The sequence below is a fragment of the Mesoplodon bidens genome (genome assembly GCF_964165515.1).
Source record: "Mesoplodon bidens genome assembly, chromosome: 1".
Classification (NCBI taxonomy): Eukaryota; Metazoa; Chordata; class Mammalia; order Artiodactyla; family Ziphiidae; genus Mesoplodon; species Mesoplodon bidens.
The window spans coordinates 118,335,811-118,353,849 of record NC_138176.1 but is presented as its reverse complement, the minus strand read 5'-3'; the positions used below and the strand labels follow the sequence as shown (position 1 = coordinate 118,353,849).

Here is an 18,039-nt window from a genome sequence, read left to right as displayed (position 1 = left end):
GATGACATGCTCATTGGTCTTGGTGAGGAGGAAGCAGTGAGTACTTGGGATGCCTTAGGAAGACACCTACCTGTGTGCTAGGGGGTGGAAGAATTCAGGGCTCTGCCATATCAGGGATGTTTTCAGGGTCCAGTGGTCTTGGGCAGGGATTGGCTAACTAGGGTCCATGGGCCAAATCTGGCCTGCCTGTTTTTGTAAATAATGTTTTGTTGGTACATAGCCATGTGCATTCATTTATTTTGTCTAGCCTGCTCTTGTGCTACACCAGCAGATAGATGAGTGAGTAGTTCATCAGAGACCATATGGCCCACAAAGCCTAGCAGACACTAACTCTCTGAGCCTTCATAGGAAATGTTTGCTGACCTCTGGACCTGGGCAGCACTGGAACATTTCCTCCAATGGAAAGGTCAAGATAACTGCATCACTAAGAAAGAGGCATAACTGTTGGCAGGACCTTTTGGATTTGGAGAAACCTTATTTTACACTTGAAAATAGTGCTCCTACCCAATTACCAGGTGACTAGAAGGCTGCCTGGATTCTGCAAGCTGCCCTGCCATCTGCTACAAAGGACAGAGTAGGCGCCATCATCCAGGTATCTGTGTTCTAAATGGTTTTGTGTGGTGTCTCTGATGTCTCACTACACAGTGGCAGCTCAGCCCCTGAGTGGTAGGAATCAACGCCACGTCCTCTGCAGCAGGGAGCCGTTTACTATTCAAAGCAGCTCCTGGAGCTACTGTGCTCACCCTGCACTGAGTGTTAGCAGTTGCATCAAGTCCTGAGGCTCTTTTACGGTATCTCAGTTTTGGTTTTAGTTTTTGTGTAAAAATTACTGGACATTTTGTTAGACTTGTTTCTAGGTATTTTATTATATTTTAAATGGTGTCTTTTAAATTTCTTTTGCTGAGAGTTTGTTCCTGGGACTAGAAATACAAGGATTAAAAAAAAAAAACAAAACTGGATTTTTATATTGACCTTTGTGGTCTTGCTAAAATCCTTACATAATGTGCTGATTTAAATGTAGATTCTTTGGATTTTCTACATACAAAGTCATGCCATTTGCAAATAATGACATTTTGATTAATTTCTTTCTAATCCTTATGTACTTTTTTCTTTGCCTTGTCGCAAAGAAAGGTAAGTTTATTTTTTATCATTAGGAAATGTGATGCTGAACATTTGGGGTCAGAGGGCATCTTATTGAAAGCTTTCAATAATATTTCTCCATTAAAATACTCACTGGTTTTTGGTTGCATATCCTTTATTTAGGAGATTTCCATTTACTTAAGGTTTAGTATAAATTTATTTTTTAATCGCTAGTAAATGTTGGATTTTATTTAATACTTTTTCCTTCTTGTGTGTCTTTATTCCTTTTATCTATCTTCCAATCACTCATTCTCTTCAGCTAAGTCTAATTGGTTGTTAAACATCCGTTATGTTTAAAAACTGATGAACTTTTAGTTGTAAAATTTTCTTAATTTTTTTTTTTTACATAATATAGAAAAATTAATTTTTTCACAGTTCTGGTGGCAAGAAGCCAAAATTAAGGTGCAGGCAAGGCCGTTCTTCCTCTGAAGTCCCCGAGGAAGAATCCTTGCCTCTTCTAGTCTTGGTGGCTGCCGGCAGTCTTGGTGTTCCTTGGCTTGCAGCTGCATTCTTCCCTCTCTGCCTGGGGTGGCACACGGCCTTCTCCCTGTGTCCAAATTGTCCTCCTTTTAGGGGGACACCTGTCATTGGATTAGGGTCCATCCTAATCCAATATGACCTCTTTTTTAAATGATTATATCTGCAAAGATTCTATTTCCAAATAAGGTCACAGTCTCAAGTACTGGGGATTAGGAATTGAACATACCTTTTTGGAGGACACAATTTAACCAAAACCACATAGGTTTAATTTTCTTCTGAAAGTCTCCATATAGCTCATTCGTTGAACACATTACTCACAGTTTTTAAAGTCTGATCGTTCCAACATCTGCATTTCTGTGTTTATGTTGTCTCTCTGGCTCAAGTTTGTCTTCTATGCATGGATATTTTTGGTAGGGTACCGGATATTGTGTACTTAAGTTGTAGGCATAGGATGACTACAAGACCTATGTGTTGTTATCTGTGAGGGGATTGGTGGAAGGAATGCAACCAGATTTCTTAAAATTACCCTGAGAACATGAGAAGCCTAAAATGACCGATATGCATTCGGTGGGAATCATAAAACAACAATGTGAAAACAAGTAAACCTGTGAGCCCAAACTCAGAAAATTTTGCAGGTGCCAATTTGAATTTACATTATTGTAGGGGTAGGAGACCATATCAAATAAATCAGTAAAATATAAGTAGTATGTGAATTAGGGCCGAGTACAAAGAGAAGCAGCAGTGAACAGTGATGAGAGGTCGCATGTTGGTGGTACAGCTATAGAGTGGCCCTGCCCGGAGGCCTCCTGAAAGGGCCTAAAGGAGGAAGGGAATTGGTGATGCAGGGATGCTGGGGAATTGGGACAATGTCCAGCAGAGGGAGGGAAGCACAGTGCCCTGAGGTAAGGCTGCAGCCCAAGCTGTGCTCATTAATACAACACTGCCTGGGACTACTACTCAGCAAAACAAAGTAATGAACTATTGGTTCATGTAACAATCTGGAGCCCCGGAGAATTATAGAATACTCTGATTGTATAACAGACTTTTATCCTTGATTATTTCTGAGTGCTGGATTAGAATTTGGTTTATCTTCTAAGTGAGCTATCTCTGTAATGTTCCAGTTTTCTGTAATAAGCATGAAAGGTGCTTGCATTTGGAAAAAAAATTAGATTGTTTAAATAAAAAGTGGGGAGGGATACATCGTCCCCAAGAAGGTACAGTCCTTGGGGTCTCTCTCAGATAGTGATAAATACCAGAAAAGGCAGTATAGCCTAGTCGTTCAGAAACGGCTCAGGAGTAAGATGACCTGTAAGAACCTAGGTCCCTTCTTAGGCACAGTGGGCATAATATGAATCCACATCACATAGGCTCCTGGGAAAATCAACGTGTGTGAAGCGTTTGTAACAGTGCCCATAAAGTACTAAGTGTTCAATTAAGTGGAAATTACCCTTTGCTTTCTGTGGTTCTTTCCTGGTCAGCCCCTCATCTAGGAGATGACAAGAGGCGGGAATTGAGACAAAGCCAGCCTCCCTACTCCCCCCCACCCCATCCCGTTCCCCAGGGAAAACAGGCCCAAGGAAGGGGTCTTTGAGGCACAGCAAGTAATTCCACACGGTGAAGCCTGGGCAGAGGCTCCTCCTCCCGTCCTATGACTGACTACCTTTCCCACTCCCTACTCCTGGGAGGGGAGAGAGGAGAGCTTATTTCCCTTGGGAATCAGCAGCCCAACTCCAGGGCCCATGCGCCAGCCTCACAGGCTAACACCGACTCAATCCTGCATGCCTCTCTCCTGCCACCTTCCCATCACAGACCGTGACTTTTCCCAACCATGATTAACCCAGGCTCCCAGATGTCCTCCATGAGCCCCTTGCCCCAGCCTTGGACAGGTAGAATCAGCCTAAACCACCAGGCAGGAGCCTGTACTGTAGAAAGCCAGGCTCACTGACTTGACAATGATGGAGCTGCACACGTTGGGGGTATGGGGGCCGTGGGGCCCTTCGGTTGCTTATGGGACGTGAGGAAACTGGCGTTTGTTCAGGCGAAATTGGACAGGCTGTTTGGCAGGCTGAAAGCAGATCATGACTGTGTGTAACTGGTCTCCACCGCAAAGTGGAGCTGGGAAACCAAAACGTTAAGATGGATGTGGAATATTGCGTCCAGAAACCCCTCCTCCGGGGCTGGGCGCCCGGGTAGGAATTGAGGCTGAATCTCCCGTCAAAGTGATTTAGGTTACCCTGGCAGCATGGGGTTTTCTTACTGATTGGATTTCAAACAGCAGAGCATCTCACCGTTTGTGATGGTAGGAACCCGAGTTTCTAAGAGAAAGCAGTTGTCGGTCACTCAGAAGGGGGCGTTCTGCCAAGATCGCTTCCGCGTCTGCCACTCTAGCCCCACGTAAAGCCACAGACTTTGCTTTCTTAGGCGGAGCTCATTTTTACATTCTCCAATGCAACCTATTCACACCAGCATCCTCCTGTGTCCAAGGAGGAGAGGGACATGCACCCCACTCCCCAGGACGAAAAGGCGGGGTCGGAAGCCGCATTTGGGCGGATGACGCTGCGGCGCGGCCGGGCTGCGCCGTCCCTTGGGCTGCGCGCGCCTGCGCTCCTGCCTTCTTCCTGCTCCCGCCGCGTGCGCGCAGATCCGGGTCCCTCGATTGATTCCCAGCTCAGGATGGGGCAAAATTGTCCCTGCAGTGGCCGCACCTGCTTCCTCGTTGATCTCATCACCTACGTGCCAGTCACACCGACGTTCTTCTGGTCCTCAAAAGGCAAGAAACCAGTGTTCCCTCTACCAGGAAAGATGTTTGCGCAGCTGGCCCCTCCCCCCATTCACCTTTGAGGATTCAGCTCAGATGTCACTTCTTGACCTGACCACATCACCCACTGCTGCCCATGCACCCCAGCCACTGCAGCACGCCTGTTTTACTTTCTTCATAGCATGCATCTGGTTCAGAATGCTGGGATCTTAAAGGCCTAAGAGGCCCCCCGTAGGTCCCTGCCACACTTCCCTCACCTACCTTGGACCGTGAGTGGCTGCAATTTCAGCCAGGTATCCTGAGTCCCACTCAGGTTCTTGGAGTTCCTGCTGTAGCTCTGGGCCAGCCTTGGAACTGTCCCCTCATCTTGCTTATGTGTCCTATTCAAGGGCCCTAAACGGGCCTATGATCCTCATTTTAATTAATTAATTTGTTTATTTATTTAGGCCACACTGGGTCTTAGTTGCAGCACACGAGATCTTTGTTGCGGCATGCGTGTGGGATATAGTTCCCCGACCAGGGATTGAACCCGGGCCCCCTGCATTGGGAGTGCGGAGTCTTACCCACTGGACCACCAGGGAAGTTCCTGTGATCCTCATTTTTAGATCTCAGGGCCTGGGAGGGCTGCAGACCAGGAAGTGGGGTCCTCAGCCTCTAGAATCCCTTGCGCTGGCCTCCTGACTACAGCCAACAAGTCTTGGATCCACTATACTTTCCAGAGGATCTAGTACCACCCTGGGAAATGGGTGGAAGGTTTGGAGCAGGGCACCATTAGAGAGCTGGCTTGAAGCAACACCAAGACAGGTGGCTGCCCCCTCAGCCCAGACCCAGACTGTGAGCCACTTCCTGGCAGGGACAGGGCAGACGTCTGCTGCCCCAGCCTGTCTCCACCCCGGGGTCTCTGCCAGTATGCCTCAGCTCCTCCCACCTTAGGATATGGAGGTTGGCAAGTGGGGTGAGGCTGCAGGATGAACAGGCTGCCCAGGTGGGAGAGCCATTTCCCCAGCCCCACCCCGTGCATGCTGGGGCTTTTCAAGTGAGGTATTCCAGGAATGGACTTTGGACATACTGAGACCCAGATTGGCATGGATGGGTTTTGGTTCTAAAATGCACTATGCAGGGCTTGCTGGGATGTTGCTTATAGTGGGGTCTCACGGGACATTACCTAGAGTGGGGGAAGGGTCCATGGGTTGGTCTGAGAATTTCATAGGGTTTTACTGGGGTGAGTTAGTGAAGAAATTGCTTCATTTCCTGGGCTGTGTGAGCACTCAGTGAGGTGGGGTCTTAGCAGAGGGCAAAAGACTGGGGATCATTCTAGGTTACAGGGTGTCATGGGTATCTGGGTCATCGGGACTTATAAGGTCTCCAACCAAGGTGTGGAAATTGTAAGGTTCTTTGATATAACGTTGAGGCCTCTTGCATCATGCATGGGTGAGGCAGGAGATCAATTATCAGGAGGTCCTCAAAGTGGGGGGCGTGCTGGGAATGGCTTCAGGACAGACATGTGGCCACCCTATGGGACCCCTCCCCCCCACTGCTGAGGGGCCTGGACTTTCCTGAGCAAGATTTCCTTGTCCCTTTCCAGCCTGCCTGTCCCTAACCAGACCCACAGAAGGTCATGAGACCACAGGAGGGAGGAGAAAAGTTTAATTTAGAAATAAGCTCTGGGCAGCCTCCTGAGCATAAGGGAGCCTAAGGGCCCACCCTCGGAGAGAAATACCATCATGAAGGGTAAAGTCCCCCAATGGGGAGGAGACAGTATGGGAGCTGGTGCAGGAAGTGCCGTGAAGCCGGTCCTGTGCTCAGCAGGTACTGGCAGAGCCTGTGGAGAGAATGGAGGTCAGGTCCTCACAAACTGGGTCACTCCACAGACACCCCCCCACACCCACCTCAGGTGACCCCAAGGCAGGCTGGCTCAGGACAGTCTGCCTTACAGCATAACATTTATTAATTCTCAAATTATATGGCTATCCTGCCTGAGTGCCTGGAAGCCTCTCGAAGCCTGTCTCACCTGGAGTGATGAGTGGAACTGCCTTCTCGGGTAAGGAGCTGAGAAAGGAACACGTCAGATTAGCATCCTCAAGCTTTCTGTCCTTTTCCCTCACCAAGATTCCTGGTGCCACTTTACACAATATGAAGGGTCAAAGCTTTCCCTGATTTGGGGCCCTTCAGAGTTGATAATCTGTGAATAACAAATCCCACTGCAAGCCCAGGGACAGCCAGGGGGCTGTCCTCTTTCTCCAAATTGTAGGGCTTTACCACCAAATAGCTCTGTTCTGCTCAAGGTGCACACAACAGGGCCCTGTCTCACCTGTGCTTATGATCTTGCTTGCATTTGCATTTGCCACCTGTGAAGGAAGAGACAGCCAGTGCAAAGAGCCTGGGGAGCCTGAGCCACCACCTTCCCCACCCGCTCCCCACCCCCACCCCGGCCCCACCAGTCCCACTGCTCACTCAGGGCAAACAAGATTCCAGCGATGCACAGGAGCGCCGCACAGATCACCCCGCCCAGCTGCAGGCCTTCCCAGTCTAGGGGAGCATAGAGAGCGAGCTGGCACCAGCCTGGCTCCAGTCTAGTCGTTCAACAGATAGTCATGACCAACTGCTTGTACAGGTGCACTTACATTCCAGGCAACAAGAAAGACAAGCCAGTAAATACATCATGTAATATCTGGTGGGAACAAGTGCTAGGAAGAAAAAACAAGCAGAAGAGCACAGAAAAAGAAAGGGCTTTGAAGAATGATCCAGGAAGGCTTTTCTGAAAGGTGGCATTTGAGCTGAGACCTGGAGCACATGAGGGCTGTGCTGGGGGACAGTGCCAGGCAGAGGGAGAGGAAACCTGCTTGGGGCATTGTCGGGCAGCAAGGAGCTGGTCCTGGGGAAGGCAAGAGAGAGTGAGTTGAAGAAAGGAGATTAGCCAGGTGCCTCTAGCCCCTTTCCCAGGAAGTCTTCCTAAACATCCTGTGGGCACCTTACCTCCCTGCTGGAATGAAGTTCTCCCAAAGACCATGTTATGTGTCGGCCTGTCACTCTTTTAGTCAACGACGACGACGATGCTGGTTCTTTAATCCCCAGTCTTAGCCCCATCCTGCCCCTCCTTCCCCGTTCCCTCAAGCCCCTTTCTGTCTACACTGGGCTCCACATCACCCCTCACCAACCTCTAGCAAAGAGGTCCAGGATAGGCAAGGGTAGGGGTGGGGGGCAAGGATATCAGCTCTTACCATAGTAGAAGGGACTGTCTTTATCTGCAGGAAAGAAAACATTAAATAAATAAATAAATAAGGACCAGAGCCAGGAGGCAGGATGTGGGGTCTTAGAGGGAAAACGTGGAGGCAGGGCCAGCAGGGCAGTTTGGGGCCTTACTCACCAACCAGGTCATTGGCTTCCAGGACGGGCAGGCCTGGGTGAGAGAAGCAGAGGGACTGGCTGTTAATTCATGGCACTGGTCTCAAAATGAATCAGCAGCCAGGACCCCAGCCCAGAGGCGCAAGGACAGCCAGCTCCGTTGGGACTCTGGGGAGGTGGGATGGAGGGACCCTGAGGTCACCGGTTCCTTTCCTCACACCTTCCCCAGCCCCAAACAGACCTGGGATTTTGTCTCCTACTTCCTGGTCTTTGTGCTCCCCCCTTCCAGCCCTCCGTCCCCACCCCCCAGCCCTTCCAGCTATTTCTCAGGCTTCCTGCTATTCTTTCTCACACTCCAAATGGGATGGTGTGTTGGTATCTTTACACCCTCTCCTGAAAAGCTTCCTACACAGGTCCTGGCTAATGCTCTGCCTCCTAAAGAAGTAGGGAACGCTGTTCTCTTCACGCCAACAGATGGTTAGCTCCCAAAGTTCCATTAACCAGGGTAACTTTTGCAATAGCTACTTCCTACCTGTACCATTACTTCCTTTATGTTTCTCTTTAAGTTGACAGTTTAAATAAAAACACGTTCATTCAACATCAGGCCCCCTTTGTGAGAAACTGTCCTGGTTTTCACAGCCTTGGTGGGTGGGTGGGTGGGTGAGTGACAGCAGGGTCACCTCTGGGAGGACTCACCTGCCAGCAGGAGGAGAAGGCCCCGGACCACTCCCTCCATGACACAGCGGCAGGACTAGGCTGCAGGGGAAGGGGGCAGGCTGGGGTCAGACAGCCCCGACTGGCCCCAGGCTCACGGCACTTGGTGACACAAATCTCAAGGCTGCCCTTGCTTATGGGGTAGACTTGGAAAAGTTACTAATTTGTTTCCTTGTCTAGAGTTGATAATGGTAATGCCTTGTGGAGTTAAGTGCTTAGAGCAGTGCCTGCGCGTAGTAAGTGCCATATGAGGTTTTGTTAAAATCTGGTAATCAGATGTCTGACACACCATCGGGAGAGCAGGACTGCTGTTCTAACTCAGGCTTTGGTGCCTGCCTTCCTGACCGCCGGCTCAAAGGGCTACGGTTGTCAGGCCTCAGGCTATCCAAAGGTCTGGGCCTGGGGCACTACCAGGCTGAATTCCAAGATAGCCTCCACCTAGGGCATGCCCAGGACTCCTCTGAGTGAACAGCTGGGCAGGGGAAGGGGAGGCGTTGGGGGCAGGTGCCAGGGACAGGCAAGAGCCTCCCACCGCAGCCCTGGCCAAGCCCTGCTCCAGGTAGCCCCAAATTCCACTCTCAGAGTACAGACTGCTGTTGGCAGGAAACTGCCTGGTGGGTGGGACATGGCTCCTTCTTTCTCCTTAGGGTGGGAACTATCCATATCTTCATTTACTAGTCCCTAGGGTGGCTGTGTCCTTGAGATAAGACCAGCTTTCTACCAGCTTTCTGCCTTTTGTTAGCCTCAGGCAGGCATAGGGATTGTCAGTGTTCCAGACTGCAACCCCAGTTATTACATGCCAGAGAATTCCTCTCTCAGCCACTTAACAGCTGTGTGACTCAGCTGGGTTACTTAACCTCTCTGTGCTTCAGTGCCCTGTAAAAATGAGGATAATTATAATAGCAACCTCACAAGGTTATGACTGAATTACATGAGTTACTATATGTTAAGCCTAAGAATAGCGCATAGCACATAGTAAGTACTGAAACGTGTTACAATAAGTACATGTACAAGTACACGGGTCCTTTTGCCATAGGAAGGAGGGACTATTAACACGCTCCTTGGGAACATGGGGGTCTGTTGGCTCTGAGCAATTGCCAAACCTGGCCCTCCTTTGGCCAATCTGTCTCTCCCTGCCCCTTCCACCACCCTGGAATTCCTGGATCGTGAGGGTCACAACTGCACTTTACATATTCTTTAGCCAAAGACTGGCTCCTGTTTCCTCCAGCCTCCACCCCACCTTCCTTCCATATGACAGTGGGCACAGAGCAGGCAGCCTCCAGTCCTCCAATCCCCCAAACACACACGCGTTACTGAGAATACTCAGGCAGCTACCACCCCTTCCTCAGACTGGTACCCGCTCTGCCCCCACCCCTTTTCCTAGGAGCCCCGAAGTCCTGGTGGAAACATGCTCACCTGAGAGATGAGTGCAGAGAGCTGGTCTGAGGAGGCTCCTGGAGCTGCGTCCAGCCCAGGTGGGTTCCAGCTTTTTAAGCCCAGCAGCCCCGCCCAGGGCAACAATACTCTCGCGCCGAAGGAACTGGTCAGATTCCTTAAGATTCCTGCAGTTCCCTCTCCCCAGTGCACTCTTAAAGGAGACGGCTCACCTGCCACACCCACCGAGCAGAGGGCCCCAGGCCCTCTCAGAGGCTAAGCGAAGGGAGGGGAGGGGGATGGGCCTCAGACCCGTCTCTTGAGGAGAAGGGGGCTTTCAGTTTCCTTAGCTCACCTAGATCCTAAACGAGGGGCCCAGAAATGTGTGGAAGGGGACAGGATATTTCTGGGTACTTGGGCCAGAAGTGCGGGTTCCAGGACTTCTGGGGGGCGGGCGTTCGGGGAACATCGTGTCATCGAGGCGGTGGGGCTGGCCTTGAGGCTCCATTTGCTCGGCCGTCGCATCGCTTTTCCTTGGACTGGGTTTCATGGGAGGAGAGCTGGGGCTGATGGGCACCCCACAGGATTGCCCACCCTCTGACCACGTCCTGACAACCACTTAGCCCTTGGGGACCAGAAGCTGGAGTCAGAAGCCCCCCACCTTGCCCTCGCTTTCCTGCCTGCTGCCTGTGGGCAGGGGTGTGAGATGGGGTGGTGGGGTGAGGGGAGGACCACCAGCCCTGGGATGAGGAGTGGGCCGCCTCCCTCGGCGGACCCCCGCGCCTGCCTTGTGCACCACCGGCCAAGCTCTTCCTGTCCCTCACCCCACCACGTGCCTTCGACCTGTGCCCTTGACGCTGGACGACCACGGGCCCCTCTATTCTGCTGTCCCCCCTCCCTGATTCCTCTCTTTTCACCCTCTTCTCCCACTGCGCAGTGACCAACTGAAGCAGGACTGTTGCCGCCCTTATTCCCAATACTGATAAATAGATTTTGATTGAATTGTTGAGGACAGGAAGCCACCAGCAGCTCCCAGTGCTGGGGGTCAGAGGGCAGGACAGAGCCCTGAAAGACAGGATGGGGAGGATTCAGGTGAGTAGGAAGCCGGAGGGCCTTCCTAGTGCAAACATGTTGCACCTCCTCACGAAAACCTTCCATGGTGCTTCCTATTTTCAAGATTCGGTTCTTGCTCAGAGCTTAAGACCGGGGCTCCCGGACCAGAAAGAGCTGGATGTGAAGCCTAGCTTGCCACTTGCTCACTGGGAGATCTCAGGCAGCTCCTTCATTCTGAGCCTCAGGAGTAACGGGACTTCCCTGGTGGCGCAGTGGCTAAGAATCTGCCTACCAAAGCAGGGGACACAGGTTCGAGCCCTGGTCCAGGAAGATCCCACATGCCGCGGAGCAAGCCCATGCGCCACAACTACTGAGCCTGTGCTCTAGAGCCTGTGAGCCACAACTACTGAGCCTCCATGCCACAGCTACTGAGCCTGCGCGCCTAGAGCCTGTGCTCTGCAGCAAGAGAAGCCACCATGATGAGAAGCCCGCGCACCGCAAAGAAGAGTAGCCCCCCCCGCCCTGCTCTCCGTAACTAGAGAAAGCCTGCACACAGCAACAAAGACCCAGTGCAGCCAAAAATAAATAAATAAATTTATTTATTTTAAAAAAATAAAATGAAGTAATAACAGGACATACCTTTGAGGTTTGGGGTGGAGGGGCTGCAGTGGCACGGGGCCAACCCATGGCCAGCCCTCAATTTGTATGTGTGGAATGAATGCTTTCCAGGCCCTGTGTGAGGAGAGTTTGTGAACCTCGAGAGTCAGAAGAACCATTAATAGCACATACTTTGGAGTCAAATCCAGGCTCTGTTAGTTACTTGCTATGTGCACTTGAGCAACTGACTTACCGTCTTCCTGCCTATTTGCTCATCCATGAAGTGGGAACCATGACTGAGCCGACTTTGAATGTTTGTTGTGATGATGACATTTGATTATGCTGCTCAGTTCACAGGGGCTGTTCGTGTAGCTGGGAATGGCCCTGATATACACCCAGTAAGATCTGCAGCATGAGAGAAAGGGGGGTCATCATTAGAGAGACCCCATGGGGTAACTGTGCTCCAGAGAAGATAATGGTCTTGCTCAAGGTAGCAGAATGGAGACTCAGCTCAAGTTTCCAGACTCCTCCTGTGGGGAATAAGCAGCAAGAAAGCAGGCATTTGAGGAAGAGGACCCTTTAAGTCCCAGGTGCTTTGGAAGGTCTCCAGGAAGTATGAAAAGGACCTCAGATCCACTTCTCCAGAAGGTTCTAGTGCTTTTGCCCCATCCTGAAGCTTCTGCCCTTTTTAGGGATCCTCCACTCCCACCTCTTATCACCATGAGGTATTTCACCTTTAACAGGAAGAAAGAAAACTTCACCTGAGCCAGGTGGTATTGACACTGGTTCAAGGTAGAGGACAGGTTGAGCCCAGGGCAGAACCAGGGAGAGGGAGCCCAGCTACCTGTGTGTAGCTTCTGCAAGCACAACAGTAAGTCACCACCTCATCTCCCCCGTTTGCCAAAGTTCAGTATAGGTGCATCAGGGCTGAGTATCGCATCTGTCCCGTCTAAGAGACCCCAAAGCCCGGCCACACACTCAGCAGCGGGCAACAATGCCTTCCACACTGGAAGTGGCACAAGTCAGGTCCCAAGCTAATGAATTTAGCTTCTTAGATATTAAACCCAGCGCTTATAAATAGTCATGAAACTGGGTATAGAAAACTTTAAAAGCTTTGTGTATTAAGAAGTGTCTTATTTGTTAGGAGTATTTAGGATGAACAACTGTGCTCTCAAGGTGTGATTCCTGAGGGGCTAGACTGGCAGTGAAGGCTGTTTTCAGGAAGTCACTTTCGAGGAGGACTGGCCACTTGCCCTGCTTCTTGGGCATGCATTCCTTATCAGAATTTCTGGAGCCATCCATTTGGGTCTGATTTCTTTTCTTTTTTGGGGGGCTCGCCAGGCGGCCTGCAGGATCTTAGTTCCCCCACCAGGGGGAATGCCCTCGGCATTGGGAGCACGGAGTCTTAACCACTAGACGGGCCAGGGAAGCCCCTGGGTCTGACTTCTTACCTACCAGATGGGAGAGTTGGGTGAGAGGCACTGAGACCTACAGGGAAATCAAAACTCCAATGATGAAAGGCTGGGAGGAGTGGGTGATGGAGAGCCAGCCTGAGTTGGGTGGTGCAGATGAGAACCTAGAGGTATCAAAAAGAGAGAAAGCTGCAAGATCCAGCTCTGAACTCTCTCTTCCCCTTCTGGACTCAGTGCTGCAAATGATACAAAAGACCTTGTGTGGAAGGAGGGAAGTCTGTTGCCAAGAGTGGCCGCCTGAAATCGGCACTCACACGCAGGACTCTCTCTTCTGCTCACGTCAATCACTGCCACAGCCCCTCACACTCCCAAATGGTGCTTTACCCCTTCTCTAAGCACTACCGATTGCTCTGCGAAGAACATAGATGCATCCTCAAAGTCATTAATTTCCCTGAGGAAAGATAATAAAACAGGAATTATCTAAGATTGACCAGAGATAAAGGGAAGAGGATAGCATCATGCCTGGCACATAATGGGAACATGATGTGTTTTCTTCCTAACTTCCAAGATGGACTGAATGTCACAGGCATCAGTAGGAAGCTGAGATTGTCTGTTTTGAAGGGTCTGGTAGAGTAGGGAAAAGACCCCATTCATGAAAGAACAAGGGCAGAGGGAATCTCTGCCCTCTGAGGCTTCTGCCAGTTTCTGAGACTTACTGAACTCCCACCTGGACCACTTCCTGTGCTGTCTCCCTCAGGAGCCCCCTGTTCTTCTTCCCCCTCTCTCTGACGTGTTCTGCAGGTCCCCCTCTGTGTGCTCAGGGTGCTGGGCTCCTTGCCCACAGATCTGGGACTCACTCCCTGTGAGGACCGTGGGGAAGGAGGCAGCCTGACTCTGCTCACCTGCCTGCCAGTGTTAGAGCAGGAGGTGAGTGGGTGTAAGACAGGGTACAAGGAGGGCCATCTGAAGGGTAGCGGCAGTTTGAGAGATGAAGGGCTTTTGCCGGATCTCGGCCTTGGCTGACTCTTGTGCCCTGGGGAGGCGGCGGGAGGGGCCCTTCACGCTGCAAGATCTAAGAGCCTTCTAGACGAGGGGATACAGAAACGGTGTGAGGGAGTGTCTCAAGAATGGGGATATGGAGGTCTCTGGGGCAGCCACTCCCCCTCGGAGTCTAGAGTGAAGGCCCGGATCACTTTGGCTGACTCCGGCCAGAAAAGACCTCATAGGCTTCTAGGAGGCCCCTTCCAAGAAGCCATCCGTACCCACTCTCTCTCCTGCAGGCAGTGTGGGCAGGGCTTTCCCGTCGCGAAGCGGTCCCGCCCCCTCTTCGTGCGGATTGGCTGCTCTGGTTCACCCGAGGACCTGTCAAGCAGCCGCCCTATTACGCCTGCGCAGCTCTTCTTCCCCTCCCCCTCCCCACCGGTATATCCTCTTGTAATGGTTGGGGCTCTGGTTGAGTCACTTCTGGAGCCTTTGTCCACCCATTTATCCATTCGCGCCTCCGTGATGGCCACGATCTTCCGGAGGTCGTGGGCTTCAGGACCTGGGACCTTAGAGGCTGTGAGGGATAGCTGAGGTGAAGGGACAGAGCATCGGGAGGCCAGGAAGGAGGGGGACGAGCGGAGGAGGCGGGCCGCGTGGAGTGAGGCCAGAAAGCCGGCAGTGGACCTTGGAGGGAGGGCTTCAACCCGGGGAAAGACATTGTTAGATTTGTATTTGAGAAAGTCCTTCGAAGAGTGAGGGTGGGAACCTGTGCATAGAGGAGAGAAGCGCAAGGGTTCAGAAAACTGAGATGCCAGGCGACGTCATTTCTCTTCGACCTTTCATTCTGCTTCTCTTAGAGCTCAGAGATGCTTTCCTCCTCCCCCAAGGGTGTCTTAGCTCCCTTGTCCAACTACTGCTCATGTCTCTCAACCAGACTACTCAGCCCTCGATCTTATCATTGAAGTACCTCTTGGGCACACCTCCCAGTCAACAACTTCTGAAATAAACCTTCATGTTGTGTCACCTCCCCTATACCCACCCTTCTCTATTTCAGAGTTCCCTATCTCAGGTCACTCCCGTATCCACCTGGTCACACAGGCCACCACCGAGCACATCATATGGGGATTATCATTGATGTGTGTCACTCCCTCAGACTATGACCCCCTTAGGGGACTAGCTCCCCGAACTCTGGGTGCATCCACAATGGCAGCCTTGGTGAGAGCTTGCTACCTGGCAGGCTGCTTTCCAGGACTGACTTTCCATGTGTTAACTCATGTCATCCTCACAACAACCTTTCCAGGGAGGACTCTCACCCCATTTCAGGATGAGGAAATGAGGCAAAGAGAGATTAAGAGAAGCACCCGGCCTCATAGCTGGAAGCGGTGGCCCCAGAACCAGCTCTTAATCACCACTCTCCATGTTAAATTGTGCATGTGATTTATTTTGAATGGGATTTAAAAACAGCTTTGTTGAGATATGAATTCACGTACCAACCAATTCTCCCACTTAAATTGTACAATTTCAATGTTTTTTAGGGTGTGTACAGGGTGTGTACATATAATATATATATATTATATTATATATATTTCTCTTTGGTGTGCATGCATGTGTGTGAATTTTAAGCTGATGGCTATCTATTTAGACATTTTGTGTCAATAAATGTACATTTTATTTTCACTAAGGTGCCAATTGTGTAAAAGTTTGTATCACTATGCATGTACTATGTGTACCATGCTTTTTTTTTTTTTTTTTTTTTTGGCCCATGCCACGTGGCGTGTGGGATCTGAGTTCCCCGACCAGGGATCAAACCCATGCCCCCTGCTGTGGAAGCTCGGAGTCTTAACCACTGGACGGAGAGGGAAGTCTCCTGTACCATGCTTTTTAAATTTAATACATTATAATTTGATTTTACAACTTTCAAAGTATTTTCATTTTAGTATAATTACTTGATATTTATTTACTGATTCAACATATATTTTGAATTTTACTACTGTTCTGGCACTTCTCCAGGAACTGAAGGTTCCAACCGGGTAATGCAAAGCTCCTGCCTTGAATGGCTGATATTATGATGGGGACAAGTAAGAAAGAGAAATAGATGGTATAATGTTTCAAGTATTGATTGACAAATGTAGTGAAGACACATAAAGTGGCTGAGATGTAGAACGATGGGGTAGAGAGACTGCTTTCTTAGATTGGGAGGTTAGAGTTGGTCAGTGTTAGAAACAGGTTTAAAACATTTGCATGACATAGTGATAAATTTCCCTTTGCCCTTTTCCCCTTGTTAAACTGAACCAATGAAGTCAAATACATCCCCAGGTTTCATATTAGAGCATAATTTATGAAAAGTGTCTCTTATCTAGAACCAGTTGCTCTCGTTCCAAGAAATGTGTCTCCTCTACATCTTTGTATAAGTTAGTTATAATAAGATTAAGTGTCTGATTAGGAGAATTACTTATTTGGCAATAATAGAATAAAAGAATGTTTTTACTGGCACTGAATGTTAGGGTTGAAAACCTGAAAACAGTGGCTGAACAGACGAGAGGCACTATGATTGGAAAGGGTCTTAATTCTGTGTTTGTTAGCATTGAACATAACTATGAATGTCAGTAGTTTCTAGAACCTCGTCTGTTCCATAAATAATGCATTGAATTTGTGGCCGCCTGAAATCTGGATTCAAATGCAATCAAAGCTTGACAAAGTCTTTGTTGTCTCCACTGCAGTAGCTCATCTAAAAGCACTGCAACGTTTTGCAGTTATTTGTTATGCAGCTTTACCAATAAACAAAGGGAGCTAGTGTTCTGTTCTACTCCAATCAGACTACAAAAGAGAATAACAAGTACCTCCAAGCAATGTTTACCAAATTAAAACGAACTCCTGAAGTTGAAGTTTAGTAAACAATGGGAAATAAATCATATTTTAAAAATTGAGTAGCAGTTTTAACTTTTTTCCTGTCATGTAGAACGTCTTGTAGTTTCATGGGTAAAGTCTTGAGAGCTATTACTTGCCTTCAAGTTCTTAATAAACTAGTAAAATATTAATATATTAATTTCTAATGATAAACATTGGAATTTTCCACAGTGAGGGTCTGAAGCCATCCCCCTTCCACCACAGAGCACTTGGAGAACCAGTTTTGCAGCTAGAGCTGGGTGGAGTTTGCTGTATTCTATTTTTTCATCCATGGTGACTAAGACCTTCTAGGCTCCTAGGCTTGGGCAGAGCGGGATGCACCGCATCTCAGTTCCATATCTAAATCGGCACACCTGCCTTGGGAAAGAGGCATTGCTTCTGAAAACTGAAAGAGTGCAAACATGGTGCCCAGCAGCGATGTAATGACCCAGGTGTGGCGCTCAGAGCACATACACACCTGTCCCAGAAGAGGGGCGAGGGCAGATCCCGGAAGCAGGAGCTGAAGCTGGCCCAGAGCCAGAAGAAAAGAACACAAAATTATGAACATAATATGTTTTTTGTTTTTTTGGCGGTACACGGGCCTCTCACTGTTGTGGCCTCTCCCGTTGCAGAGCACAGGCTCCAGATGCGCAGGCTCAGCGGCCATGGCTCACGGGCCTAGCCGCTCCGCGGCATGTGGGATCTTCCCGGACCGGGGTACAAACCCGTGTCCCCTGCATGGGCAGGCGGACTCTCAACCACTGCGCCACCAGGGCAGCCCAAAAATAATATGTTTGTGTGAAAGTTTATATTTCTTTAGAATGACAAAGCAAAATAATTGCAAAATTTTAAAAGCTGACAACAAAATTTCAAGTATAACAAATTTAAAATTAATTGCCTTTTAAAATATTAATCTTAGTGGTAACATTAACTGCATAACCATAGCCACTGCTTCCTATGATAGTGACTTAAATATTTTATTTTATTTTATTTCTTTTGGCCGCACCTGCTCAGCTTGTAGGATCTTAGCTCCCCGACCAGGAATTGAACCCGTGCCCTTGGTAGTGAAAGCTCAGAGTCTTAACCACTGGACCACCAGGGAATTCCCTGGAATATTTAAAATCAGAATATGTAAAATTAGAATCATTTCTATGAGAAAGAATGTAAGATACTGAGTCTTCTAGCATGACTGACCCAGTCTTAAAAAATTTTTTTTACTAATAGTTTAGAAAACTCACTTTCAGCTTCACAATGTATTACTGCTAATGTCCTGTAAAATTCTGGGGTGTTGTCAAA

General features: G+C 49.4%; 1 protein-coding gene across 1 annotated transcript; it reads right to left on the bottom strand.

Moving 5' to 3' along the window:
• Nucleotides 1–6,088: 6,088 nt before the first annotated feature.
• FXYD4 (FXYD domain containing ion transport regulator 4) lies at nucleotides 6,089–8,459 on the bottom strand (the record flags this gene model as incomplete). The annotated part of the gene is made up of 7 exons (XM_081235284.1): nucleotides 6,089–6,200; nucleotides 6,390–6,427; nucleotides 6,690–6,726; nucleotides 6,833–6,907; nucleotides 7,600–7,623; nucleotides 7,746–7,778; nucleotides 8,420–8,459. 7 exons carry the CDS (start codon nucleotides 8,457–8,459, stop codon nucleotides 6,181–6,183), a joined length of 267 nt encoding a protein of 88 aa, XP_081091410.1. The 3' UTR covers nucleotides 6,089–6,180.
• Nucleotides 8,460–18,039: the final 9,580 nt, after the last annotated feature.